This window comes from Rutilus rutilus (genome assembly GCF_951802725.1).
Source record: "Rutilus rutilus genome assembly, chromosome: 24".
In the NCBI taxonomy this organism is placed as follows: Eukaryota; Metazoa; Chordata; class Actinopteri; order Cypriniformes; family Leuciscidae; genus Rutilus; species Rutilus rutilus.
Genome location: NC_140228.1, coordinates 5,394,275 through 5,422,076, shown reverse-complemented (window position 1 = coordinate 5,422,076; position 27,802 = coordinate 5,394,275). Strand labels below are relative to the sequence as shown.

General features: G+C 39.4%; 1 protein-coding gene across 4 annotated transcripts; it reads left to right on the top strand.

Annotated features, from left to right (window-relative positions):
• The first annotated feature begins 71 nt into the window (after positions 1–71).
• rab11fip3 (RAB11 family interacting protein 3 (class II)) lies at positions 72–26,697 on the top strand. Of its 4 annotated transcripts, XM_084399232.1 has the most exons (15): positions 77–2,546; positions 2,730–4,186; positions 7,391–7,484; positions 10,888–10,961; positions 13,898–14,067; positions 17,959–18,177; positions 19,937–20,071; positions 20,948–20,983; positions 21,277–21,364; positions 22,078–22,322; positions 23,056–23,137; positions 23,344–23,481; positions 23,569–23,724; positions 24,613–24,753; positions 24,831–26,697. In XM_084399232.1, the coding sequence occupies exons 1-15, from the start codon at positions 1,502–1,504 to the stop codon at positions 24,942–24,944; spliced, it is 4,194 nt and encodes a 1,397-aa protein (XP_084255358.1). In that variant the 5' UTR covers positions 77–1,501; the 3' UTR covers positions 24,945–26,697. The 4 variants fall into 4 exon arrangements, with proteins under 4 accessions (XP_084255356.1, XP_084255355.1, XP_084255358.1 ...); XM_084399230.1 differs by having other exon boundaries at positions 72–4,186; positions 13,901–14,067; XM_084399229.1 differs by having other exon boundaries at positions 73–4,186.
• Positions 26,698–27,802: the final 1,105 nt, after the last annotated feature.

Sequence of the window (27,802 nt, the reverse complement as noted above, 5' to 3'; positions counted from 1 at the left end):
AACAGCGCGAGGAATGGATTCTTGACGCCTGTGGTTTAAAGCTGTAGACTGCGGCGCCGGCGCTGCGCATGCGTGTTGCTGACGTCGGTTTGTGTGCGTGTGTGTACCCACGAGTGTGTATGTGTGAATGAGACAGCAGAGGTTGTGTGTTGCTGCTGATGAGAGAGCAAGAGACAGATAAAACTGAAACATTATTCTTCGACTAAAAAAAAAAAAACAAGATCTCACGAGCTCATCTTAAATCTCGGATTTCAGATTAACGGATAAATCGCCGCCGAAGGATTTGTGGGATTATCGGGGGTCTCGAGCTGTTTTTATCCCCGCTAACAGGCTAATAACAAGCGCAGGTGGATGACTCGTAAAGACTCGACCTGGATGTTGGCCTGTTTAAGGATAAACTGAAGAATAAATCACCCAGCACCAAATCAAATTAAGGGATTAAATCAACTCTGACGGTGGACCAGAATCATATCAACGCTTTTTATTTTACTCAAACTGGAAATTAAAATGAGAGGGGGGTCGTTTGGGCCAGCTAGTCGGCCATTGGGTTTACATCAGTTGTGGAGGATGCTGATGCTAACCGCGCTAGATCATTCTATGATTTAAGGGTTTTCTTTTATTTTTCTTCAGTCTGAAAACACAATGACAGCTGTTTAAAGAACAGCGTGTTGTATTAACATTAAAAATTGCATATACGCGAAGCTTTACTCTCTTCAGATTGCGAGACAACCTTGTTTATCTGAGTGAAATGATTGAATACACTGCCCCATACAAGGATTAATTGTTTACAGAGTGTTATTCATTACAACCAGACTTTAATACTCGGTTGTTATTCCAGGGAAGAGTCAAACCATTAATGTAACCTTATAAATGATTTGCTTATGAGGCAGGCTCAGTTTTTTTTTTACATTAGGAAGTTAAAGGCTAACAAAATCAACTCGTGTAATTTGGATGTGCAGTGTGATATTTGCAATGATATAGCTCTCTATTTTATGTAGTTTCATGTATTCTCGAATACATGTACATATTCTAAGATTGTATTTTTCATTATGAATTTCTGAGTTTTTTTATGGACGGCAATCTTAAATACTGCAGTAATCCTGTTGTTGTTATGTGTTGATTGGGATGTGGATCAGCACACTTTGAGAAGTCTTATGTTAAATGGATTAGAAGTGAATTTGAATGCAGAACAGGGAAACAAGGCCAACCTTTTTATTCATGGAGAGGTTTGCATATCGGAAAAAAATATCTCAGCACCACATGGAGCTGTGTTACGCAGTGAAACATTATCCTTGTGTCCGCAAAAGTAAACAGTAGTTGATCATTTACAGGGAGGTGGACGCTTACGCATGGGTCTCGACAAGGATATTTCTTTTGGTGCGTATGCTGGAAGAGGCCATCAATTACTTTTGAATTCCGAACATTACCTTGTGGGATCATAACAAAGGATTGGAATTTCTGGAATATTTCCATTTGTCAGAGGAGAGAACTCTTCTTTTCAATGGAGCAAGTTCTCTCCAGCCCTCAGGGGTGTTCCGAGTGGGAGGTGAGTGGGAAAGCCGAGTGGGAATCCGAACAGAATCCCCTTGGATTTCTCCTTATGGATAAAGATAACAGTTCTGTTGGTGATTCTACTAATGAAATGTTTCAGGAGAACGCCATAAACCTTGATGACTTATTTTGGGCTTCTCAGTATTCTGGGCAGACGTATTCCTGGGAAAATGATCTGGAATGTGTCTATCCCGAATGGAAGACTCCGCCGCCTCCTTCCCAAGATCTCAAAGGAGAGGGTTCGCCTGGAAGTTTGGAAATTGTGGATGGAGATCTCATCAGTTTTAACTCCAGATCGACTAGTCCTACGTTCTCAAACTCACCCATGCAGAATCAAAACAACTTTTACAATCATCCTGAACAGGTGCCTGATTTCCTGCAACCGGTGAAGGTTACTGCCACTTTAAACCCTCTAGATGTGTACACAGGTGAGCTGGTTATTAACAACCCTACCATTCAGACTGACAAAACACTATTACAAGAAACTCACCTCAACATTGAGGACACGCATTTAACAAACTGTGAGTTCAACCATAATTCCCTAGAGGAAAGAACGTTTGAGACGTTTGAAGACGGTCAGAGCTTCCTTCCACACGGGACTCATTTCACTCTGTTATCTGAAGGTTTGTCGCCCGTTTCTCCCGTGGAGGTGGCGTTTATGGATACAAACTCAAATCCCAAGCCTTCAATTATTTGTCAGGCTACGTCTAAAGACATCTACCTCCCATCCTCAGCCATTTCCCATGAGCCAATCCCTTCGATGACATGTTCAGATCCATCTGGCTCACCATATGCACCCCTTCAAATGGATGAGGGACAGATGTTGTTACCCGAGCTGCTGGCTGGAGGTCTGTACTCTGAACAGGAGAGTAGTAAACCCTCAGCTAGCAATGACACCCATGATGATGATCTTCAGAGCCAAGAGACAACAGGCGCTAACATAGAAACAACACAACTATCCTCTGAAGCAGAGACGGCCTGTATGAGTCCATTAGGTGAGTCTTGCATATCACCTAAACTTTGTGAAGAAACGTTGTGTGATTTTTCCACGGAAGGCACATTTGGTGTACAATTGGACACGGTTGGCGAAGAGGTAAGAGAGGAGGCTGTGCCCAGCGCTAGAACTGATAACGTTTTTTCTGAAGATGAAACAGACCTCACACCTATTGCTTTTATAGATTTACAAGCAGAAGGTCCTTCAACTGAGAGCCTGCTTGACATAGACAGACAAGAGTCCACATTAGCCTTACCGGTCCACACACCTGAGCATAACGCCTTACTTGAGCTCTCACCAGAAGATGACATCTTACCTGAGGATCACAGCCAGCCCACACACTCAACTGAGGCTGAAGCCTTATCTGAGGTGCATCATGGAGACCTTATTCCTGTTGCCATGTTTGAGATCTTAACAGACAGCGTCTCTTGTGAAGCTGTACCATCTTTAGACGTCGTAAGTCCATCTGTGACGGATGCCTTTGAGCTAACAGATCAGGAACAATGTGATGCAGACTCACCTGATGCACTCACACTTGAATTTCACGATAGTATAGCAAGCGTAGAAACAGGCAACGCAGACGATGACCGTGAGGCAACGGAGAGGCACGCAGACGATACAACAGAAAACACAGAGGATCCAGACACACTCAAAGTTTTGGAGACCTCAGATTTGCATCAAAATCAAGTGGCAAGCAATCTGAAAAACAAGTCGGACAACTTGCAAAATGATTGTTTGAATCTAGATTGCAGTAAATCTGACAACAATCAAGAACCGAATGCAACAATAGAAGCCTGTCAGGAACATGCTCAACATGAAGAGAGTGTACTTGTGGAAAATCTCACACTTGTTGACCAACTGAATGACTCTTTGACTCCACAATCAAGTGCAATTGTAATAGAGACGCCTGGAGAAAATGTGACAGCTCACCGTGACAGTCATAATACACCACTACTGAAAGTCAAAGAGAAACTTCAAAGAATGTCTTTACAGGGAGGGGAGGGATTGGATTGCAGAATGTCAACTCCGAGTGAAGTCATTCCTCATTGTGCCAGTAATCCTGATTCTTTAGAGTCCACTCCCTTTACCTGTCCGTGTGATCAGCTGACTCTGATGGGTGGACTTGTGGGGCCGGATCTTACCGACAACACAGAAACTCCCAGCCAATTGTGTGAAGCTACAGGAGAGGGAGAGGTGGGGTTTGCTGCTCAGTTTACACATCAGGAGGATTTCCATCAGCTGACAACATCACCAATAGACCTGGCACAAGAGCAACAAGTGAGCTCAGTTTCCCCCAGTTCTCCTCCCTTGCATAGAAATGTCTTTCCCTGCGGATCCAGCCTTGATGGGGAGGCCTACCTGACCTTGATGGAAAATACTCCAGATACTTCCAACATTTCCAAACATGCAGAAATGACTCTGGATTTGTGCAAGGCCTCAGACTCGCCGCCAACCAAATCGCATCATGACCAGAGGGTCCCCGTGGATTTGATAAACGTGCCTATAGTTTCCACAACAGCCCATAGAAGCGAGGAGCAGTCGGCTCTCCGAGCAGTTTTCCAGGCTTTGGATCAGGACGGAGATGGATTTGTCCACATCGAGGAGTTCATCGAGTTCGCAAAAGCATATGGAGCTGAACAGGTCAGTGTTTGGTGTATCTTCGTCTATTTGTGTGAGTTTGTGGGTGGATAAATGGTGGGTGGAGGTGGGGGTGAATGTTATAAAAATGCTTTATGATTACAGGACAGTGTGTGTCTTCCCTTGAGTCCCATAGCTCCAAGTGAAACTTGATCGTGGTGACACCCAAGAACTGCTCTTTTATTATTCAAACCCTCAAAGACTCAGAATACAACTCTAATGGAGTCTATCCTGTTTTAACTATCAGCTGTTTTGCATAAGTTTTAACAAAGTGTTAATACACTTTTCAGTGCCTTGTAATGATCACTCAAACTTCATACCCATTTGAGGTATTTTTCTTTTACCTGATTTTATGTTTAATTACGTCGTGACTTTGTTTTTGCTATACTTTACCTTGAACAAAAACTGGAATATAACATGTTCAATACCAGCTAAGCTCAGTTGACAATATTTTGATTTGTCTTATGTTATTTCTTAATTAAAGAAAGAGCAAACATTTTGGTTACGTTGAGGCATTTGCAATTGAAATGTTAAAAGCAGAAATGTGAAGCTTATAGTTTTTTTTCATTTCTTTTAAAAGTTGTCTGAGCTTTCAAACAGTTTAAATCATAGTTTTTACAGACATTTTATTTAAAATTATACAATTGGGTATAACTTTGCATAGAAATAGTTTTCCAGATTTTTTTTTTTACACTGAAATCATGTTAAAACTAGTTTTTTTTGTGGCTATACTATTGAAACATTTATTAATTGGCCCCATTCACTTCCATTGTGTCACAATATTTTCTTATTTTAAAGAAAAAGTGGCCGTTTTTTGTTATTATTATCGATATTAAGTCACAGGTTCTGTCGATTGTGCTTCATTTTTTGTACTAAAACAGGAATACTTTTAAAACCCGTTTAACTGAGTTTGGATGTCACCTCATTGACACCTAAACTGAAGGTAAATCAATAATAGTTATTGTATGGAAACGAATGAATTGGTTTGTGTTTGTGATGTGATCTTTACTGTTTGAGTAGTGTTAGTGATGTTGCAACACTAATGTTTATAGATGTGCTTCATGTCTGTGCAGGTCAGTAGACGAGTGATGCTGTATATTCAGGAGGGTGAACTTTATATGTAAAACTGCCTTTTAGACGTATAACGTCAAGCACTGATTGTACCAATTTTAAAATCCCTCTGTGGTTATTTAGATCAGAATATAGATTTGCGTTTCCCTTTAACTCCTGATCCCCCAGACACGCGCCATTGTGCGTTTAAGAGAGGATGGATTTGATGCCGGAAGTCCGTATCTTTTGTGACTGTTAAAACTGCTGATCCGATCAGCTGAAAGGTTAAACGGCCAGATGAACGACAGGGAGGGGTGTGTGTACAAATGCACGCTTTTATTTGTCTTTCGTCGTTGTTTTTCATCTTTTCTCAGATGCACCTTGCACTGTACATATTTAAAGTTACCTATGACTTCTTTCTTTGTGCAAAATTGCCATTTTTGAGTTTCTCAGATTTATTTTGTAATGAGCTTGTGACCAGGTTTAAAATGTAACTCCCCTGTTATGTGAAAAGCATCACACAATTGCAACCGTAAGCAAGTTTGCGTGTTCTTTAAAAGGTATTTTATGGTTTCAGGGAGGAAACTGCATGCCATATTACGTCCTAGCCTCAAGGGTCATTCCTTTGTCTGCGTGACTGTGATTGGACTCAAATCTACAGATATTTTTATTCTCGTGATTCAATTGTACATTATAAGAGCTTGCTCAGCTGGTTGGCTCACTGAGATGATTTATGACTGATTTAAGAGGTGGAGAGAGACAGGTAGACAGAAACTGATAAAAAGCACTGCACACACTGGAGAGTGATTGTGTGTCTGTGCTTGTTATACACGATGATGTTGTTTCCATGTCGTTTTATCTTTTAATGATACGGTTGCTATGGGTTTGCATGATGTTAGATGCAAATTCTTACCCGGAAATAGCATTTGCCAGGAAGCAACTGTAATTGGCATCAGGTTACTGCGCAAAAATGTCCACGTGTGACTCAGTCCATATCTATGAGAAAGCTGATACAGTGCATTTTAAAATGTAATAAAGGTAGAATAATTACTCTGTAATTCAACTGACTCGTGATTCAACATATTTAAGGCCTTGAGTTGAGATGCTTCTGTTACTGGGGTTAAAACAGCTGACTCACATTACACTTACTCATTACCTCAAGCAATCGCTTGGTTAATTAAAGGAATATTTGATAGTACAGGTGATTAAAAAAAACCTGGAATAATCTTCAAATGATTGCATAAACGGTAGAAATAAAGTAGTAGTATTTATTATACAGCTCTCTGGAATGAATGATTCTGAATAGTGATGATAGATCATTATCATCAAGGTACTCAATCAATACTTGCTGGTTTTGGACGTGCCTGACAGTCACTATGACTTGAAATGAGCCGATGTCATCCAGGAGTGTATGATCCTATGAGCTCATTTAGCACTTCAGTTAGTCCAACAGTTTCCTACATGGTCATTTAAACTCAAATTAATGTTTGTTTGTGTGTGTGTTTGATAAGTAGTTGTGTAATTTGATGACATTAGGGCTGAAATATGACACGCACAATCAGAGGTAAATGTGTAGGCACCAGTTTCATGTTTTGATTTCTCGGTCGGAGGTGTTTGAGCGTGTTTGGTGTCTCTCTTCGATTGTGTTCTGTGAGAACTTTGATTTTAGAGAATTCACAACTGTAAGTTCTGCTGTTGCCTGGTTACCGACTGTGCTATTGTGTCTGTTCACTGGAGTGTAGTGTGTGTGTGTGTGTGTGTGTGTGTGTGTGTGTGTGAGAGAGAGAGAGGGAAGGAATGTGTGTTCTGTGTTTTGTCACTATATGTTAGGGATTGACAGTGTTTTGTTTATTCAAAAAAGATATCATAGTAATGTTTTGTTCCTAAATAGAAGGTTAGATGGATAAGAAAAATACTAAATGAGCCCGTGTCACTTTTATTGAATATCATAAACTTGTCTCTTATTCTCTTTTTTTTTTTTTTTTTTTTATGAAAAAGAAAAAGAAAGACTTTTAAGATGACAAGTTTCTCCTACGTTTTTCATTCTTTATCTTGTGGGTAAATCAATTTATGTGTGTTTTGTTGTCAATAAATGCATGATAACATCGTTATCTCTGCTCTGTTTGTGTAAGATGAATAGTTTGCTTGTGGTTTCAGGTGAAGGATCTGACACGGTTCTTGGATCCCAGCGGTCTGGGTGTGATCAGTTTTGAGGATTTCCACAGAGGCATCAGTGCTATCAGCAATGAAGGTACAGCCACACACACACACACACACACACACACACACACACACACTCACTCAAGTCGTGTTTTAAATCACGTTGGGAGTTTCCATTAACATCTGTTGTTCTTAATTACAGATTAATTATATAATAGTCTAACCCAAACCCTAAAATACAACTTTTGTCATTTTCAGAGCAGAATAAACATATATTTTGAACCTTTTATGCAGCATTAATTCATTGTATTCATTTTTTCATCTCCAAAAGGATTTTTATTTATTTATATTTGGCCAGGAAATTCATCATCAGTTCCGTCCTCAGAAGAATAGCAGAGTCAGAAACACAGAAGATCTTGTTTTCTTCATGACCGACTGAGTGATAATCTGACACTATTTGATAACGATTTTTCAGATGAAAACATCTCCTGAAATACTGTGTAGAAAAACACTGTGAGTAATTCACAGATGCTCTGAGTGACTCATTATTTTGCACAGTGAATCACGCTGCTCGATTGGGAATTTTGCATTTCTTTTGGAGAAAAGTGTCTCACTTGCTGATAAACAAAATCCGCACAGGATCATAACCATGACTGATATATTAAGAGTATTAAAGGTGCAGTGTGTAATTTTTAGCGGTATCTAGTGGCAAGGTTGCGAATTACAACCATCAGAAGTTACGGTGGCCGACAGGAAGTGATGTCGTCAGTGATGTCGTAGCCAGTTAAGCAGTGAGGTTTCTTTACAAAGATAAATTAAGAAATTAGGTTTTCTTAATTATTCAATAAAACGATATGTTATTGCGAATATTATTGTTACTTGTTCATCATTGTGTCAGTGTTTTAGTCGCTGACTTTAGCTAGCTTCCTTGCACGAAGAACAACATAGTGACGAAACGCGTTTGTCCGTTTAGGGCCACCGTAGAAACATGACGGCTCATTTCATTGTAAGGGGACCCGCGGTGTGTGTAGATAGAAATGCCTCATTCTAAGGTAATAAAAACACAACGGTTCATTAACTAAGGTCTTTATACACCACTGAAAACATAGTTATGTTTATGATATTGCATTTCTGTCAACAGATCCTCCCAAATATTACACAATGCACCTTTAATAGCTAGATTAAACATTCAAAACGACAGGCATAGTGAAATCACACCAACATATCTGTATGTTTACCCCAGTGGAAAATATGTGTTTGTTGGAGGAGTAAAACAGTTACAAGGACATTTTACTTGGGAAATTTAGCGGAGAATGTAGTAACAAGAAGAAATGTTTCAATTATGAGCCATTTTCCGTTTGTAATGTAACTGATTGTTACTGCTGATTGCCAAGGTAACAGAGTCTTAGACCTTAAGTTAGCCTGGGGGTAAGGTGTCTAATTTTTTTGGTCTAAATTAAGTCAGTCTTTATTTTTGTGAAACAGTCTAACTTGCATTAGACTAGTCTATGAGAAACTTTTAGACTTGTCTAACACTGTAGACCGGTCTAAAATAGCTTTGTGTAACCGGCCCCTGGTCTTAAATGCAAAGATCATGATCATCCTCGGATGTTTGCTGCCATAGTTTTCTTGAAGACACCTGGATTAGACACAGATGCTGTACATTTGAATCAGCTCTAAGCCTTCAGAATAGTTAGTCTGCGTTCGGTTAGACTCTGTTCCTAGACAGTAGTACTATTTAAAGTACTATCTAGGTTGTGGACATAATAAGCATTTTAACATGCTTATTTCCTTAAAATGTGGTCTATGTTGGCTTCTCACTATTTTTCGAATAGAGAGCATACACACTCCCAATCTCGCTTTAGATTGATCATCATGATGATGGTGGAATAGTTTGAAGCACTTTGCTTGGGTTTTCTACTGATATCACTTCAGTAATGAGGATGAGGTCATGTTTCTAACGGCGCTCTGTGTTTCACGAGTCAGATTTCGCTCATCACTAATGGATGAGTTACTGGAGCATCTACCTCTCTCTGCTTGTCAATTTGTGCTCGATAGCATTTACCAGGTCATGGAAAACAAAATGTTAAGGTGGAAATTATATAACGTGCTTGCTAGAAATGATGGTTGAGATATTTCCGTGGCTGTGCGTTTCTGAACTCTTGCTTTTATGTGTTAAAAAAAAAAACCCAGTTGCCGTGGTGTGCCAACCAACTAAATAAACACGCATCAGTGGCGGCAAAATCACACCATTAGGAGGCTCTACAACTGAACTCAAATGAACTAATCTGGGGTACAAAGACGTAACTCGCTGCTTAACCACCAGTACGATGCGTCGTTGGAGAAACTAACTAGCTAGTCATGACTGTTTCCTGAAAACATTGTAACATTGTCGCACATCCATCAATTGAAACCACATTGGTTCAACAGTATAGTTAATGACGTCACTCAGGTTTCCACCGGTGTACTAGAGCTGTTTAAAATCAGGCCTTTCATTCTCTTGACAAACGAAAAGAAGTAGAATAGAATTTGTATATATTTGGAATGAAAGATATAGAAAGTACTCCATGTTGCTTGCTTATTTTCCTTATTTTAGATCCATTTGAACAAGAAACTATGCTTCTAACTATAGCTAGAGAGCTGTAGTTCCAACCACACAACTTACAACTTTTTGTGTGATGCTGTTTGTGAATGTTCATTGGGTCTGTGGTTTCGGGAAACGCAGAATCATTAATCTATTCTGGGAATGATGGAACTTACGGCTATAGTTGGCTAACGATACTTTTGGGAAACGCACCCCTGGACCGTGTTGTTAGCTTTCTTCATAGCAAGAAGCATACATTTGGGTAAAAGGGAAATACATTAGGGAAATGTTGTACTTTTGTATGTAAATGTGACAGTTTTACAGTAGAGGTCTGAATTCAGACCAAAAAAACATGCTTTTTTTCTATCCAGCCTCTTCTCATTCATGAATATTCCAGCTATCTGAATAAGACTCATTACAGACATTACATAAATAAAGTTTCCTGGACTCCAGACAGCCCAGATGCTCCTTATATTCCATCCCATGGTGACTGTTTACAAATGAAAAATATAGGCCCGGTTTCACAGACAGGGTTTAGATTAAGCCAGGATTAGGACATTTAAGTAGCTTTAATAAACGTGCCTTAGAAAAGAACATTACTGATGTGATGTGCATCTTGAGACAAAACAATGGCTCTGAGTTGCATATTTTAAGATCTGTCAGCGGAAATTGCGTTCAGTTAAAACAGCTTAAACATGCATTTTAGTCTGGGGCTAGCTTAAGCCTCGTCTGTGAAACCGGGGGTTAATGTGTCATAAACCTCTGTTTCTCCAAATCATGTTGATGTTGATCAACCCAGTAGTTGTTTTTTTCGTCTATATATCCATTTAAACAAACATTTGTCCATCAGCCCACTGCCATAACTCAAAGTTTTAAATAGGAAATGCTTTTCTTTTCGTTTCTTAATCAGGTTCCGATCCAGACCTCTACAAGACTCATCTCAGCGCAGTGGAAGCCAATGGACCTCCAGAGGAATACGACGAGGTAACACGCAGTGGTTGTGGTTATTTGGCCCGTTTTCTCCTTCCCTCTTGTCATGATAAATATAATAAATCAGAATTTTAGGACCCCATTATTGCAGAATGGTGGAATCCAGACCAGCACATTCCACACATTCCTCCAAAAGATTGAAAGACCACAGACGAGCTGCTGAGAAACATGAGAAGCAGAGCATGTGCATTGTTCCGCCACAGCGCCACCTGCTGGTTTAGCTCAACACGTAGCAAAAACACTATTTTGCATTGTCCTGCCATATTGTAGCACAGCTTGAGCAAACTGAGGCAGTAATCAAACACGCACTTTGTTTTCTCTCACATAAATCGTTTGGAAAGATTTGATAAAGTGAGTCGGTTCGTTTGGGCGGTCCATGAAACCGTTCTTTTAGTGAAATTTCTAGGTAAATGCTGTTGTTCAGTACTATATTTACAACTCATTTATGAAAATTAGGGTGTATTCTAGGTTTTTAGTTCATTTAAGTGTTTTCCTCTAAATTTTGATTTGTTGAGATTCATGAGGTTCATTCAAAAACGTGTTTTTGTGATAGAAATTGTGTCTCTTTTATAGTTTTTATTTTATTTAAAAAAAAAAAATTTTATTTCAGTTTTACTTTTATTTAGTTTGTTAGTAATCATGTTGTTTTAGTTTTTTATGATGGTAAATTATGTTTTTGATTTATCATTATATTCTCTGGAAACTTAAATATAACTATAGTTTCACTATAGTAAATTATGGTTATCCCAACATGTACCCCTCAGTGTTTATGGACCTGACTATCATAAGCTTTAATTATAATGAGGAGTTAGCCTATAAAGTTATAATTTGGTAGTAAATTCATAAATTGTGTTTACAGAAACACAAACTCTTTTCCAAAATGCATATGCCACTCATTATTCACAGGAATATTTAGCATATTTATTCTGTAAATATAGAAATGTGCTTCTTCGGAGTGTTGTTTTTTTGCGATCTGATTTTCCTTTTTCTCATTCCGGTCTTCCCGTCACTTCTAATGAAACACACACACACACACACACACACCTGTGTGTTTTTTCTGTTGGTCATGAATGGCTGTGCTGTTTCCATGTTTGCTTTCAAAACACACTGGCCGAGGTGGTGTGTGTAGCACCTCATCCAGAGGAACAAACACACTTACACACACATATGCTTGACAATATACAGGACAGGCTGGTGATAGATTTTTTTTTATAACACACACACACCTTTCATTCATCAGAACATATGATTGTGTCAGCACATGCGACACTGAATAAGTGTTTGTGTGTGTTGTTGGGTGTGAAGCGTTAATATTTTTCTACATGGGAAGTTGGGAACAGATGAATAACAGCAATAGTCTGTGTCATAAAACCTAGTGAGCCGTCTAACTAGACATCATTTTTGGTCATCATAGATGCACTAAAATACTAAGTCGGCAGCTCACTAGGTTTTGAGTCACATCCACACAATATATGCTGTTTAGACGTGTGTTGAGATGTTCTGTTGGCACATGAGGGTAATGTTAGATAAAAAGGGGCGTGGTTACGGGCACAGACTCCACCCATTTCTGGTCCTGGTGCCCTTCAGACTTTGTTCTTCATTTTCCAAAGAAGCGGAGTAGGAGTAATATATATCTCTGTTGACTCTTTCTGTGTGGAGAGACAGGAAGCATTTGTTAGTTTTGCGGTTAGTTGGTGAACCTGTTTTTCCCGTGTGGTGGTACTCAAGTAGGGAGAATGGTTCTGGGAATGGCCTCTCCTGTTCTAGGAGCTCCTCTCGGACTCAAACAGGTACGTTTCTGAGATGCAGGTTTATGTGGATTTCTGATGGAGTTTGTTCTTTTGGTCAGAACCGATTGACCAAATGAAGGTTTGAGGTTCACTCTTGAATTTAATCATTTGTAATGTTCATCATAATATCTGGGATGTTAACCCAGTTATTTGGCTGGTGTGTGTAGTATAAAAAAGGGGGAAATGGAAAATATAAACTGTAGAAAATGGGGTTTGCATTCTGTTTTTATTTGTAACTTTTTTATCATTATTGATTTTTCAAGTAAGTTTTACATAGAATAAAACTGAAGGAAAAATAAACAGTAGATCAAGGTCTGATTTTTATTTGTAACATTGATTTTTCAAGAGAAAAATCATAAAATCATATCATAAAAAAGGAAAAAAAATAAAATAATAAACAGTAGAACAAGGGTACAAAGTATACGTTCTGTTGAACATTAAGTTTCCAGATTGTTATTGTTGCGGTTTTTTTTTTTTTTTTTTTTGTTACTAGATCTTTGTAATGGACCAAAATTGCCATTTACTGTCATTATTATGATTTGTACGGCTGTATTATAGGCAAGGTTCTATAATCACACATGAAATTATGTAAATAGTCACGTTAGATCTTCAAGGAACATGCAAACTCAGCAAAAAATAACAGCAATGGTTTGTATGTCTTTTGAGGGTCTTTTAAAGTTTAAAACCTTTGTTTTAGTGCAGTGGATGATTGACAGGTGAGCAGGCGGTCCTTCACTGTTATCTGGAAAACATCGGGATGGATTGGCATTTACATAACAAATGCAATGCGGTCACATTTTTTTAACCACTTCTGAATGCGTCGGATCATATTGTTCCTTAAACATTCACCACACACACATTCATAACCTTCAAGCCCGTGTGTGTTTGCATGTCGGTGCTTCTAAACAGCATGAGCAGGTAGAATGGACAAAAATGCAATGCAAAAGTCTGAAATCTCAATATGAACTCAAACATTTCTCCCAAATCTATCCACATTCATTTTATAGGTTTAGACTCATAGTGTGTCAATGTGATTCAATCTGGGGGGTTTTTGTGGAGAAACCTCATAACCAAGAGCACCATTATGTCTCCAACTTCATAGCAATAAAAGTTTTGTAATCAGTGTGTGTTTGTTTGCAGCAGGCGGAGGTCTCTGACAGTGCGTATCTCGGCTCTGAGAGCGCATACAGCGAGTGTGAAACCTTCACGGACGAGGACACGACGGCTCTGGTCCATCCAGAACTCCACGAGGACGTGGAGACCGACAGCGGCATTGAAAACACACTCACAGATGGAGACGACCGCAACAGGTAACGCACCCATACACAGCTGTCAAATAACATGCACCAAGAGACTGGGTTCATAAATCACTCAAAATTACCCATAAATGCAGTTGTTGTTGTTATTGTTAAGTAAAACTAAAAAGTAAATCGAAATAAAGTGTAAATAAATATATATTACACACACACACCTGGGCAAAAAAAGACAAAATATTGAGTGTATTTTAGTCTTTTAATGGTCTTAACCATTTTAATCACAAATCACTGGTCAGGAAATTAGCATGAATTGCTTTTTACAGGAAGAGTCAGTGTTGTTCCTCTCAATGTTAATGGCTTCTATATAAACTGTAATAGTAATAATGTCATAACTTCATGCATAATGATGGCGTTTTAGTAGCCTTGAATGTATCCGCAATAATCGTACAAAATAAAACAACTTCCTGATACAGTGTGTCCACTACAAAAACACCGTCTGGTCTTATGACGCAAGCATCGGGAAAACAACTTTAGTGCCACACAAGTGTTAAGCAAAGGTGTCTGGATATACAAGATCACGACCAAGATCCTCCTTCATTTTTGACGTTTTATTGCATTTGTCCCAAGTTTTGTGCAATGAAATTGTGCTCAGTGTTGTTGCACACATAAGTAAGGCCTGTTTATTTGTGTTTATGCAAGAATCTGCTGACTAGAGGTTTTTTCCCCCAAGAGCCGTTAACATCAGGTCAGCTGACCGAGGTGTTCCTGTTTCCCGTGTTATCGGTGTCAGTCTTTATTTTCCTGTTTCCCAGTCGGAGGAAGTGTGGAGTTTGCTCTTTCTGCCTTCCTGCTGCCCAAAGTTTATCCATCTTTCACTCTCTAGGGTCTGTTTCTCTCTCGCTCTCTTACTTGCTTCTGTCATTGTGAAATATCCTGGCTCTCAGCCCTCGTGTGTTACTCTTGATTAAGCGTTCCTGTTGTGTCAGGGTCACGCCGTCTCGCCAGCGCTGACTCTTCCGAAACTCACGCGCAGAGTTGTGGAAAAATGCATCATCTAATTTTACTATAACTTTCTCTGGAACTCTGACATCCTGTCTCAGGTGTCAAAACTTTGCATTTGGGGTTTATTCAGATCCATAAGATTAGCCTTAGTTAACCAAGTTTTGTTTAGTCAGTTTTGTTGCATTATTAAGTCCTGAGTGATTTCTGTGTTTAATTTGTTTGAGTGTCAGCCGGACGACGCAAGTTCTTGCATATGGAGATTAAACCGATTAAACAGATGCTTGTTCTTGTAGAGCATGCTAGCACACACACTGGGTCACCGTTACTGAGCTCTAAATCTGATTAGACGCACACACACACACACCGCCACACAGACGTACGATTTAAGCATATGTAGTTTTGCTTGCACAGGAGATTTTGCCTGTTAATTCAGATCTACCGGGTCACAAGCGTCCGGCAGGAATGTCCCGCAGATTGAACTCTACAGGGGAAACTGGGAAACTACATGTAAATAGAGTTTAATATCGATTGTGGGAGTTTAGTTTGCTCTGACACGCTGTGTGCCCAGTTGCTCAGAATCGCCAAAGAAAGACCGAATCGCTTTAAGATGCGGTCGCCGTCTTCACGCGTGCTTTGTGTGACCAACCGCAATGTTACAGTGAAGCGAGGGTAAGTCTTTGAGGGATTTATTGTTGGATATAAAGCTAATGTAGAATAAAGCTTGAATCAGTTACAGTTATTGTGTGTGTGTGTGTGAGTGCGTATAACCTTCATTTATCTTTAATTTATTTCTTAAAATGGTCAAATGTTTGGACTCAGAAATACATTTTTGTGTGTGTTCTTGTATTCAGAAAGGCTGCATTTATTTAATCAAGAATACAGTAAAAATATTGTAAAATATTATTACAATTTAATTAACTGTTTTCAATTTTAATACATTTTGAAATATCATTTATTAATGTGATCAAAGCTGAATTTTCAGCATCATTACTCCAGTCTTCAGTGTCACATGATCCTTCAGAAATCATTCTAATATGATGATTTGCTGTTTAAGAAACATTTATGATTATTATCAATGTTGAAAATGTAGTTTTTTCAGGATTTTTTGATGAAAACAAAGTTTAAAAGAACAGTATTTATGCGAAATAGAAATATTTTGTAACATTATAAATGTCTTTACTGTCTCTTTTCATCAATTTAATGCATCCTTATTGAATAAAAGTATTCATTTCTTTTCTTTTCTTTTTTGAAAAAATCTTTTTGAGCCTAAACAGTGCGTTCACTGAGTTCACCAATCAAACACATGCACTGGGATGTCTATCAAGACACCAGTGATGATGTGCTGGTTTTGTGTGAATTGTTTATGTTTTACGCTGTTCTTTCATTTAATCTGGAATTCTTCAGACGTTTTTAGGGTTGCCAAGAGATTAAAGTGAATTATCAGATTATCATCCTAAAGACAAACTGTTCAAATTCTGTCTCGCACACAAAAACACTGATAAGAAGTTGTTCTATATTTTTTTATAGTAAGAATAGAAAAGAGCAGACATTGAACAAACAGTCAATCTGTTTAAATAATAAAGATATTAAAGACATAAATATAATGTGGTAAAGTTTTACGATTTCTCCTTAAAGGGATACTCCACTTTTTTTGGAAATAGGCTCATTTTACAACTCCACCAGAGTTAAACAGTTGAGTTTTACCGTTTTCGAATCCATTCAGCCGAACTCCGGGTCTGGCGGTACCACTTTTAGCATAGCTTAGCATAGATCATTGAATCGGACAGGACCATTAGCATCTCTCTCAAAAAAATGACCAAAGAGTTTCGATATTTTTCCTATTTAAAACTTGACTCTTCTGTAGTTACATCGTGTACTAAGACCAACGGAAAATGTAAAGTTGCGATTTTCTAGGCTGATATGGCTAGGAACTATACTCTCATTCCCGCGTAATAATCAAGAAACTTTGCTGCCGTACCATGAGTCCAGCAGGCGTAATGATATGACACAGCGCCTGAAAATAGTCCCCAGCTCGGTAACTTCCAACGTGACCGGGACTAAGTTTGTCTAACCTATTAGACCTATTTTCAGGCGCTGCGTCATATCATTACGCCTGCTGCACTCATGGTACGGCAGCAAAGTTTCTTGATTATTACGCAGGAATGAGAGTATAGTTCCTAGCCATATCAGCCTAGAAAATCGCAACTTTTCATTTTCCGTCGGTCTTAGTACACGATGTAACTACAGAAGAATCAAGTTTTAAATAGGAAAAATATCGAAACTTTGGTCATTTTTTTGAGAGAGATGCTAATGGTCCTGTCCGATTCAATGATCTATGCTAAGCTATGCTAAAAGTGGTACCGCCAGACCCGGAGATCGGCTGAATGGATTCGAAAACGGTAAAACTCAACTGTTTAACTCTGGGGGAGTTGTAAAATGAGCCTATTTCCAAAAAAAGTGGAGTATCCCTTTAAGACTCAAGAAAGTAATACTCAAGTAGTACTTAAAATTAAATAAAAAATTAAGATCATAGTGATGAGCACCAAAGCACAAAAAATTGAGCAGCAAATCAGCTTAAAAGCTGAGAAATAAATTACTCTTTAAAATATATAAAAAATAAAAACTGTTTTTATAAATTGTAATAATATTTCACAGTATATTCATAATATATTACAGTTTTACTGTATTTCTGATCAAATAAATTCAGCCGTGTTGAGATGAGACTTCTTTCATTTAAACAATTAAAAATTCTTAACGACCCCAAACTTTTGAACAGTATGTTATTTTTATGTTAAATGAATGTTTTATTCACAAAAAGAAGTGAATCTTCCATGTCCAGGCGGAATTAAACATTAAACATCCTTATTAAAAAGAAAATATTAGCCTGGTGTTTAATTAAATATGCACTGATAACACATTATTTTCCATGTGCTTCTGTGATAGGTTCACACTGGGCTCTGATTTGAATGGTCACACCGTGGTGGCCGTGATTGGAGGAGAGGAGGAGCACTTTGAGGATTTCGGTGAGAGTAACAACTCTTCAGACCTGCTGCTGGCCAATCAGGAAGAGGGAAGGGCGGGGCCAGATGGGGAGGGAGATGAAGAGCCCCTCCCACACTCAGAGAGCCCACTGCCCCGCCCACTAATGCTGCTGTCACCTAGGTAACACATACAAACAAACAAACAAACATACTAGATTATTTAAAGCAGAAGTTTCACATACTTCTTAAGAATTGTGTTGTTGATACACTCCATATATTTATAAGACTGATGTGTCCTGAGCTAAACTTGGCAACTATAAACATAGATACTGTAAATGTTTATCTGGGCTTTACTGAATGAGCGCCTTGACTGCAGACACAAATAGAAATACCTTCTATTTCTAGTTTCCACACTGAGAAAGAGAATGTGAGTCAGCACATTGTGTAAGCCGAAAGTCGTGTGCATAATGAGACCTTGTAGAGCGACATCCTGACCACAGACGACAAAGAGCGTGTGTGATAGACAAAACAAAGCGCGTATGGAACTTTGTGTGTGTCTTGAGATGTTATGATGTATGTATCATTATTTCCGTAGTGAAATATTATTATCGGCGGGTAAAGGTCGAGTTACTGTGGTTATTGTTTTACTGCAGTGCTGGTGTTGTCAGGCGTATGAGGTCTAGCACACACACACTCATACACTAGAGAAAAGAGCATGGAAACACGATACACTTTCAAACCTGTTGAGATAAACACACACACACACCGCTCCTGCTGCACTGTAGTACTCACCTCTCCTAACCTTCACCGGCTCAACTGAATGTTCCCCGTTTTCTGCCTTCCTCTGCTCATCCTCGTTTTTAACACACACACACGCTCTCCTCTCTGCATTTCTCCTCTCCTCATTGATCCTCCACTCGTTTCTTCTATCATATCTTCTCTCCTCTCTGCATATCTCCTCTCCTCATTGATCCTCCACTCGTTTCTCCTATCGGATCTTCTCTCCTCTCTGCATTTCTCCTCTCCTCATTGATCCTCCACTCGTTTCTTCTATCATATCTTCTCTCCTCTCTGCATTTCTCCTCTCCTCATTGATCCTCCACTCGTTTCTCCTATCGGATCTTCTCTCCTCTCTGCATTTCTCCTCTCCTCATTGATCCTCCACTCGTTTCTTCTATCGTATCTTCTCTTCTCTGCATTTCTCCTCTCCTCATTGATCCTCTACTCGTTTCTCCTATCATATTTTCTCTTCTCTGCATTTCTCCTCTCCTCATTGATCCTCCACTCGTTTCTCCAATCATATTTTCTCTTCTCTCTGCATTTCTCCTCTCCTCACTGATCATCTACTCGTTTCTCCTATCGTATCTTCTCTTCTCTCTGCATTTCTCCTCTACTCATTTCTCCCATCATATCTTCTCTTCTAAATTCTCCACATTTTTCCTCTACTTATTTATCCCAACACATCATCTCCTCTCTTCTAATTTCTCCTACCCTCTCCTCTTCTCCTACATTTCTCCTCATTGATCTTCTACTCGTTTCTCCCTTCGTATCTTCTCTACTCTCCTAATTTCTCTTTTCCTCTGATAATTTCTCCTCATTTCTCTACATGTGTTTTCTCCTCTCCTAATTTTCCCTCCTTATTTATCCTCTCCTAAATTCTCCTGTCAATATTTTTTCTCTCTCTTCATTTCTCCTCTCTTCTGCTCTTTTGTACACATTTCTTCTGCTGTTTCATCTTCTCTTTTCTCCTATCCTCCTGTTTATTTCTCATCATTTCACCTTTCCTCTGCTCATATCATCATCTCACTTCATTTCCCCAAATTTCTCCTCTATTCTCCTCATTTCTCCTCCACTCTTTTTATTTCTCATCTCCTCTGCTCATTTCTCCTCATTTCTCCCATTGTATCTCCTCCTCTTCTCCTCTCCTCTGGTCTCCTCAGCCCCAGCTCTTTTCCTGCTAGTTTCCAGAGTTTCCTTCAGTCGGAGTCGCTGGAGTTTTTCTGCACTCACTGTCATAAGCAGATCAGTCGTCTGGAGGATCTGTCCACGCGACTGCAGTTACTAGAGATGAATAGGTAACGCGCTCACAGCGTGTGCATGCCTCCCTTGCGTGTGTTGAATTTGACCACTACACACACACACACACATTCACTTTCTGCATGTGTGTGCTTCATTAATATGCAGACATATCTGTGCAGTGTCACATTACTCTTATTGGTTTTGGTTTCAAAGCTCAGTGTTTGTACAATCTGTAGGTGAAGTGTGTGGTAAACATAGATGCTTTGCTGTGGTGTGTTGTTTATGTGTGTGTATTTGATGCATGCACAATAGTCTAACTGTTTGTGAGGTAAATATTAACAGTATAATATACAGTAGTCTACATTATACAAATGCAAGTAAAAGAGCATTTTGTAAGAACTCACAGGTAAGCAAATTTCTTAGAGACTTTTTGACGTGTCTGATTACATATTCAATGTTGTCTTGCATGGGTCTGTTTTTCCAAAACCAAAGGAAATAAGCCTTTTCCTAAATTAGGAAACATAACTTCTCCAACTTTAATGAGAGTCCAGTTTATGTTAACATATTAATAAATGGTGTTTTGTTCATGGAAAATCCTGGATTGTCCCAGGCACCAGTATGGAACAGTTGATGTAAGTCTGTTCAAAGCAGTTTCTCTGTCTTCAGACTTGCTCAACAGGAACAGAATCTCCTTTCACGCATCCATGTTACACCTCCATAAAAACAGTGTGTTTATTTCCGTGTGCTTTGAGGTCATGACCATTGAAAGAAGAGCATTGATTCAGCCTTCAACCACCAGAAAGAGCTGACGGCCCAAACTTCAGCACTTCACTGGGTGTTTTTGACCTGTGGTTCACAGGTCATGAATGGAAAGAGAGTTTTTTTTCCCGCTCTCTTCCTGACTCATTTCCTGTTTGTTCTCTCTTTTATAGTTCCAGCAAAAGGATGTCCAGTAAGAAAGCAGCAAGGTGAGATCCTCCCTCTAAATGCACCAGACATCAGTTTTAAGGACACAATGAAATTGAAAACTCATCATTTTGAATACTCAAAACTTTGGCAATGTTTTTTGATGAGTCATTTTTTATGGTGGTTTTCCCAGCATCCAACTAGATTAACCAACAAAACATTATTGGTCAATCAGCATCATGCTAGTCGGCTATGTCTAAGTTTGCTGGTCCACCAACTAGAAATGCACGCACATTTAGCAGGGAACGAGTTAAAAATGTTGCATATGCTTAAACAGTGTTTTTGTGTTTTTCAGACACTTGCAGCAGTCCATCAATCTGGATGTCATGGGAGATCTGACTCCAGACATTTTGGACCTTGCGGATCGTGACATCACAGACAAGGTTCGGAAACTGATATGAATATTTTGCATCAAACTTGCATCCAATTTGTGTTACATTTCTGACCCTGGTTCAGATGGTGCATTTGATGTGGACTTCTGGTTTTGTGGCTTTAGTTTGCGCTGTACATTAGTTTCGTCATCAAATGCCAACCTCACATTGCAAAAGTGAAAAAGAAATGTTCAAGTGTCCCTATTATGTTATTTTAAAGGTTCCTAATTTAGTTTTACTGACATCCAAGGTCAAAAACACAAATTTCTCATAATATACATTGCAGCATCAGCTCTTTTCTCAGTGTCTGAAACGGTTTGACAACGGATTCAGTCTCTATAAACTCCTCCTTTCTGAGAACTTACAATCTGTTGTGATTGGTCTACAGCCAATGAAAACCATAGGCGGGCATTATACAAATTTGTTACAAACCTACGTAGGTTCATGTAGAAAGTGAGACTGGAATTACTGACGACTCGTTTCAGGCTGTTCAGAATCGGTTCTTCCTTTTGGGAGACAATAACTCCATTTATCTGCACCTTTTACAATCACAAGCAGCCATATTACACACTACATAAAAGGTAATACCCTAAAAAGCATAATAGAGGCACTTTAATACATATGCAAAGTTAATTCCATAGATGGAATAGAATAACTGATAGTTTTGTAAATGCATGAACAACAGCAGAAGTGATTTGCATGAGGAACAAGTGTCTGTCCCGCAGGTGTTGCTGTTGGAGAAGCGCGTGTGTGAGCTGGAGAAGGACTCGTCGGAGAGCGAAGAGCAGCACGCGCGCTTGCGGCAGGAGAACCTCACTCTCGTCCACCGTGCAAACGCTCTGGAGGAACAGCTGAAGGAGCAGGAGCTGCGTGCAGAGGACAATTTACTCACATACACCCGTAAACACAGAGATGCACTGAACAAACTCCAGCGAGAGAGAGACCTGGAGATCGAGAACCTCCAGGCCAGGTGAGTGCGGACAGAATGCATCATTTATGATTAATGTAGAGTGGGATTTTAAGGAGGAAAAAAGCAGGTTTGGAAGGTTTGGATGACAATCCTTTGAGGTTATTTTGAGAGTTTTTTAAATTTATTTTTTATGAACTCCTGAGTCAAGTCCCCTTCATTTATATAGCGCTTTTAACAATATAGATTGTTTCAAAGCAGCTTTACAGTGGTAATAGGAAATTAAAGTAACAGAGATTGTTTGGGCTTTACAGCAGCTCTAGAATAAAGTTCGAATTTGATTGATTCATTTCCGTTGCAAAGATCATTAGTTTCATTAGCTTACACGACACCGTTTTAACTGAAAACAGAAAACTTTTAATGTGCTCTGGCTGTTCATTTGCATGACAACAGTGTTTGGTGGCTGAGGAACTCATTAGCTCAGGTAACTTCTATTCAGTTTCTTATAATAGCAGAGAAATAATGAAGCCATCAGACAGTTAATGATGTCTGTGTTATTTTGTCCAGCTCTTCCGTGTGTGTGGGTATGATCTGTCCGCCATCTAGTGGAGAACAGCAGAAATTTGATTTGATTGCTCAAAGGAGCTCTGAGATTACTTGGCTCAGCGTTTAATACAATCCGGCTGTGTTAACAGAGACTTTTGTTTCCTCACACCCGTTATTGTTTTCATTGTGCACTCTGCCCAAAAAGAAAATATCACGGTACATTTTTGTCTGTGTGCCCGTGTGTGTTCAGGTTGCATCAGTTGGATGAGGAGAACAGTGAGCTGAGGTCATGTGTTCCCTGTCTGAGAGCCAACATCGAGAGACTGGAGGAGGTACCCGACACACACACACACACGTCTGTATATCACATTCAGAGATGACCTTTTTATCACTTCTGGCAAAGACGAGTGAATTAAGAATAGTTATTGGCCATCAAACCAGTAAAAAATTGTTTTTCACTTCATTATAACTCAGTAATTTGATGCCGACCCCGCAAAGAATTGTCCAAAAGATCTCTGAGATGGAGTAATTTTTTCAGGAAAAGAGGAAACTTCAGGATGAGGTTGAAGACGTCACCGATCGATTGAATGAAGAAATCGAATCTCGCACGAAAATGTCAGACAAAATGAGCCATGAACGTCATACGAACCAGAAAGAGAAGGAGTGCACTCAGGGGGTGAGAGGTCCTCTGTTTGTCTTCATAGGTGGAGTCGTGTGTGTGTGTGTGTGTTCGTCTCTGTTAATGGCTTCTCTGCGTGTGTAGTTGATAGAGGACTTGAGAAAGCAGCTGGAACACCTGCAGCTGTTTAAGTTGGAGACTGAAGCGAGAAGAGGCAGATCAGCCAGCTCCGGCCTACAGGAATACAACACTCACATGAGAGAGAACGAACTGGAGCAGGAGATACGCAGACTCAAACAGGTAAAAACACAATCAAACTGGGAAATGTAGACTTAAATAGGTAATGAAAAACAGATTCAAATGGGTAAAAACACTCAAACTGGTAAATACAGACTTAAACAGGTTATGAAAAACATTCAAACGGGTAAAAACACTCTCAAACTGGTAAAGATGGGCTCAAACAGACTCAAATTGGTCAAAACAGAGTCAAACTGGTTAAAAGCAGACTCAGACAAGTATAAACAGACTCAAACACAGGTTTGAACTTGTAAAAACAGATTCAACCTGGCTACAACAGGCTTAAACTAGTAAAAAACACACTTAAACAGGTTAAAACTCAAGACTCAAACAGATCAACAGAAAAAAAAAAACAGGCTAAAAAAGATAGACAGACTCAAATTGGTTAAGAAAATTGGTAGATACTAACAGGTGTAAACTGTGTAAACTCAAACTGGTCAACACAGACTAAACAGGTAAACAGGCTCAAAAGACTCAGGTAAAAACAGACTGAAATACAGACACATACAGGTAAAGATCTGAACTCACCTCAAACTGGTCAACGGACTCTAATAGGTCAAAATAAACTCAAACATAGACTCAAACGGGTCAACACAGACTAAAACAAACAGATTAACACGACTCAGGCTGAAAACACAGACTCAAACAAGTAAAGACAGACTCAAACAGATGAACTTAAACACACACTCACATTAGACAACAGACTAGAAGATCCAAGACTTGTGTAAACAGACTCAAACTGGTAGACAAACACAAAAGACTCAAACAGGTAGACGGACTAAAATTAATCAACACAGTCTAAAAAAGGAAACCAAGACTGATCTCAAACACGGGTTTGGTTCTGTGTGTGTGTGTGTGTGTGTGTGTGTGTGTGTGTGTGTGTGTGTGCAGGATAACCGCAGTCTGAAGGAGCAGAACGATGAGCTGAACGGACAGATCATTAATCTGAGCATCCAGGGAGCAAAGAGCCTTTTTACCGAGTCTCTCTCTGAGTCGCTCGCCGCCGAGATCAACAACGTCTCCCGCACTGAGGTCAGTGTCACACACCATCACGCTTATCTCTGCTTTAAATGTGAACGCTGTGTGATATTTAATGTGTGTGTGCGCAGCTGATGGAGGCCATCCACAAACAGGAGGAGATCAACTTCCGTCTGCAGGACTACATCGACCGCATCATCGTCGCCATCATGGAGTCCAATCCTTCCATCCTGGAGGTCAAATAATCGCCGCGACGACGACCTTTCCTGATTTATGAACTGACACAGGCGTATTGAATGAGTCTGGAGAGGAAATGGAGAATACAATCACTATGTTGATCAAATGATTTAATAATCCATAGCACTGTGTGTGTGCGTGTGTGTGTGTGTGTGTGAGATTGGCCCTGTCTTCTGGTTCCTGTGACTTCCCAGAGTTTTGGGAATGAGGCGCCCGTTCCCTCTCTCTGTATATGTATGTTTATGATTCATAAATTGAATTTCAGTGTAAGAAACCAGTTTAAGTTACCAGTGTAATTCTGGGTAAAGCAGTCACACCGTTAGCCTATTTGAGGGACATTTGCTGACCTGAGGGTTGAGCGTGTGCGAACAATTTAACTCGTGAACGAGTTTTTGCTGAATGTTAGTTAACTGATGTTGTTTTTCCTTCAAATTCTTATTTATTACGATGATGATGCGGAACGCAAAGGATCAAGCGAGACCGATCCCCACCAAGGGAGTTTGCAGTGTTGCATTGTGGGTAAGGCAATTGGCCCTGCGCGATTCCTCGCTGAGGACATTTCCTTTCCTGGATTATTTCCAAAAAACGTTGATTTTCTATAGAAAAGACTTTCAAAACACACTGGAAATGTTCATTGCACTCTGCTTTATTTTATTTTTAAGGGAAGTATTGTTTGCTATTTAAATTGTTTTAAAGAAGAAAAACATTGTGACGCTCTTTTATCAGTGTTGGCGGGAAAAAAGAAGCGGACACTCAAGCACTGAAGGGAAATCGAGCCGTTGACGGATACGAAAACCTTTAACGCGGGAAAAAAAAACGTGTGCTTCATTTCTGCATCTTAAAACACACTCTCTCTCTCTCTGATGATGATGTAAATATCAATCTAGAACGTTTGTATCTTTCGTTCTTGGAATCCTATTTTTATGGCAAGCAGGAAATGAGATTCCTTTTCATTTTGTCTTCCACTTGATTGATTCTTTTCGTCTGTTCCAGCGGACTTTCCTCTCCTCTGGGACGAGCATGTTTGATTTCCACTTCAAACCTTTATGGAGACTTAATCATCCTCCTTTCCTCTTTTTGGATTGTGGAAAAGCACGCAGCAGTTTATCTTCTGTTTTTTTTCTTTTCTCTTCTCTCTCCGACGACGACTGACATATTTCGGTTTTGTTGCTAAAACTCGTCCGATCAGTTCTTCATACACGACGATGCTGGAGAACATTTGAGGACGATTCTGCCTCTTCTACTGTTTTCGAGCTACTGCAACTGGACTTTAAAGCGCGGGAACCTTGCTTCTGTGAACTGTGGGTGCGCGCGCACGCGTCGTGTGCTTTTTGCTGTTTCGGCAGAGACAATAATAAGGGAAGATCTGAATCCACTGCTCATGATCTGTCTGATGTTAAACAGCTGTTGTATATGATTTAAGATATGTCCAAAGACAAAATTTCACAGCTTAGGAGTTCTGCTTGCCACTTAGACTTTAAAAGACTAATAATAATTATAAATAGTTGTTAATACAAAAGAAAATTATGACTGAAGGACTCCTTGTGATGAAGGATACAATTGTAAAAATGTTTACTCTAATTGTTGAGGTTACTGTATAAATGAGAGATATCAGTATTGTCTTCTGTTGAATGTTTTGCTTTATTTTGAAGATGCCCCTCTAAGATGTATCTTTTACTGTACGGGGTCTTTCAAATTATTGTATATGAAGGTTAAAAGAAAAGTGAGAAAATTAGTCACCAATAAATTAAGTGCAAATAATTTATTTGTGGATTTGTGTGAGCATATACATGCACATTAAACAAGAATAGAATGGACTGGATATACAACTTAAACATAAAGCATGTAGACTAGAACATACTCCATGTATTTTTTTTTATATTTATAACCACATTTAAATTAAAATTAGCACTTGAACAGTTGTTTACTTTCATAAAAATCACATGGGTTCTGTTTTATTCAGTCCTATTATATATGAATGCTGATGCCCATCATAGAATGCACATGCATTTACACACACACACACACACATTTTATATACTTTATTTGGTTCCACATTACAAGTCAAATTTCATTAGGAATCAAATTTTTTAAATAATCCAACAGATTAAAACAAATCAGCACATTGTTATGGACTAAACCGTTCTAAGGGTACAGGAAGCATCGCCTTTTCCAAACAAACATGCTTTCTATAGTTGCTGAGATTGAACAGTACTTTGCCAACTGTTTGGCCCTTGTTTTGGAAATCCCACCAATGCAAAGTCCACGGATCGCCAGCCTGTGTACATGACATAGACTGCCAAACACCAGCACAATAAGCCGGCATTTGTACCCAAGGTTCTCAATGATCGATATCAATGACTGATATTTTAGAATCTTAGAACAGTAAGAGTCCTCCATAAACAAGTCAAATGCACATGACACCTCAAATAGTGTAACATGCAACATGCAGAGGGGCGAATGAGTGGAGGGAAACCACACTGATAAGTTGTATTTTGTAGGAAGAACCTGCAGACATGCTTTACGCAGAAGGTTAGGATCTCTTCACTGATGGTGGCATTGCTGTAGATGGTGATACAGAGTGGCCCGCGCAGGGCAGTTTTGCCAACTTTCCCTGGAGTTTCAGACTGGACCAGTGCTCCATATTTTGGGCTCTTTGAATAGACAAGAGAGTCTGCCTTGATGTTCTAGGCTGAAGCAGGAGAACAGTGTTGTTATGGTGCAGTCTGGCTTCCACGATGACAGATGAGTCCTCTACAACTGCATCAGAGACCTCTACAGGTCGACAGTGAGAGGTCCACTTCAGGTCAGTGCCTGTCCTCCAGCATAAGTCGTTTAACACACACACACACACACACACACACAC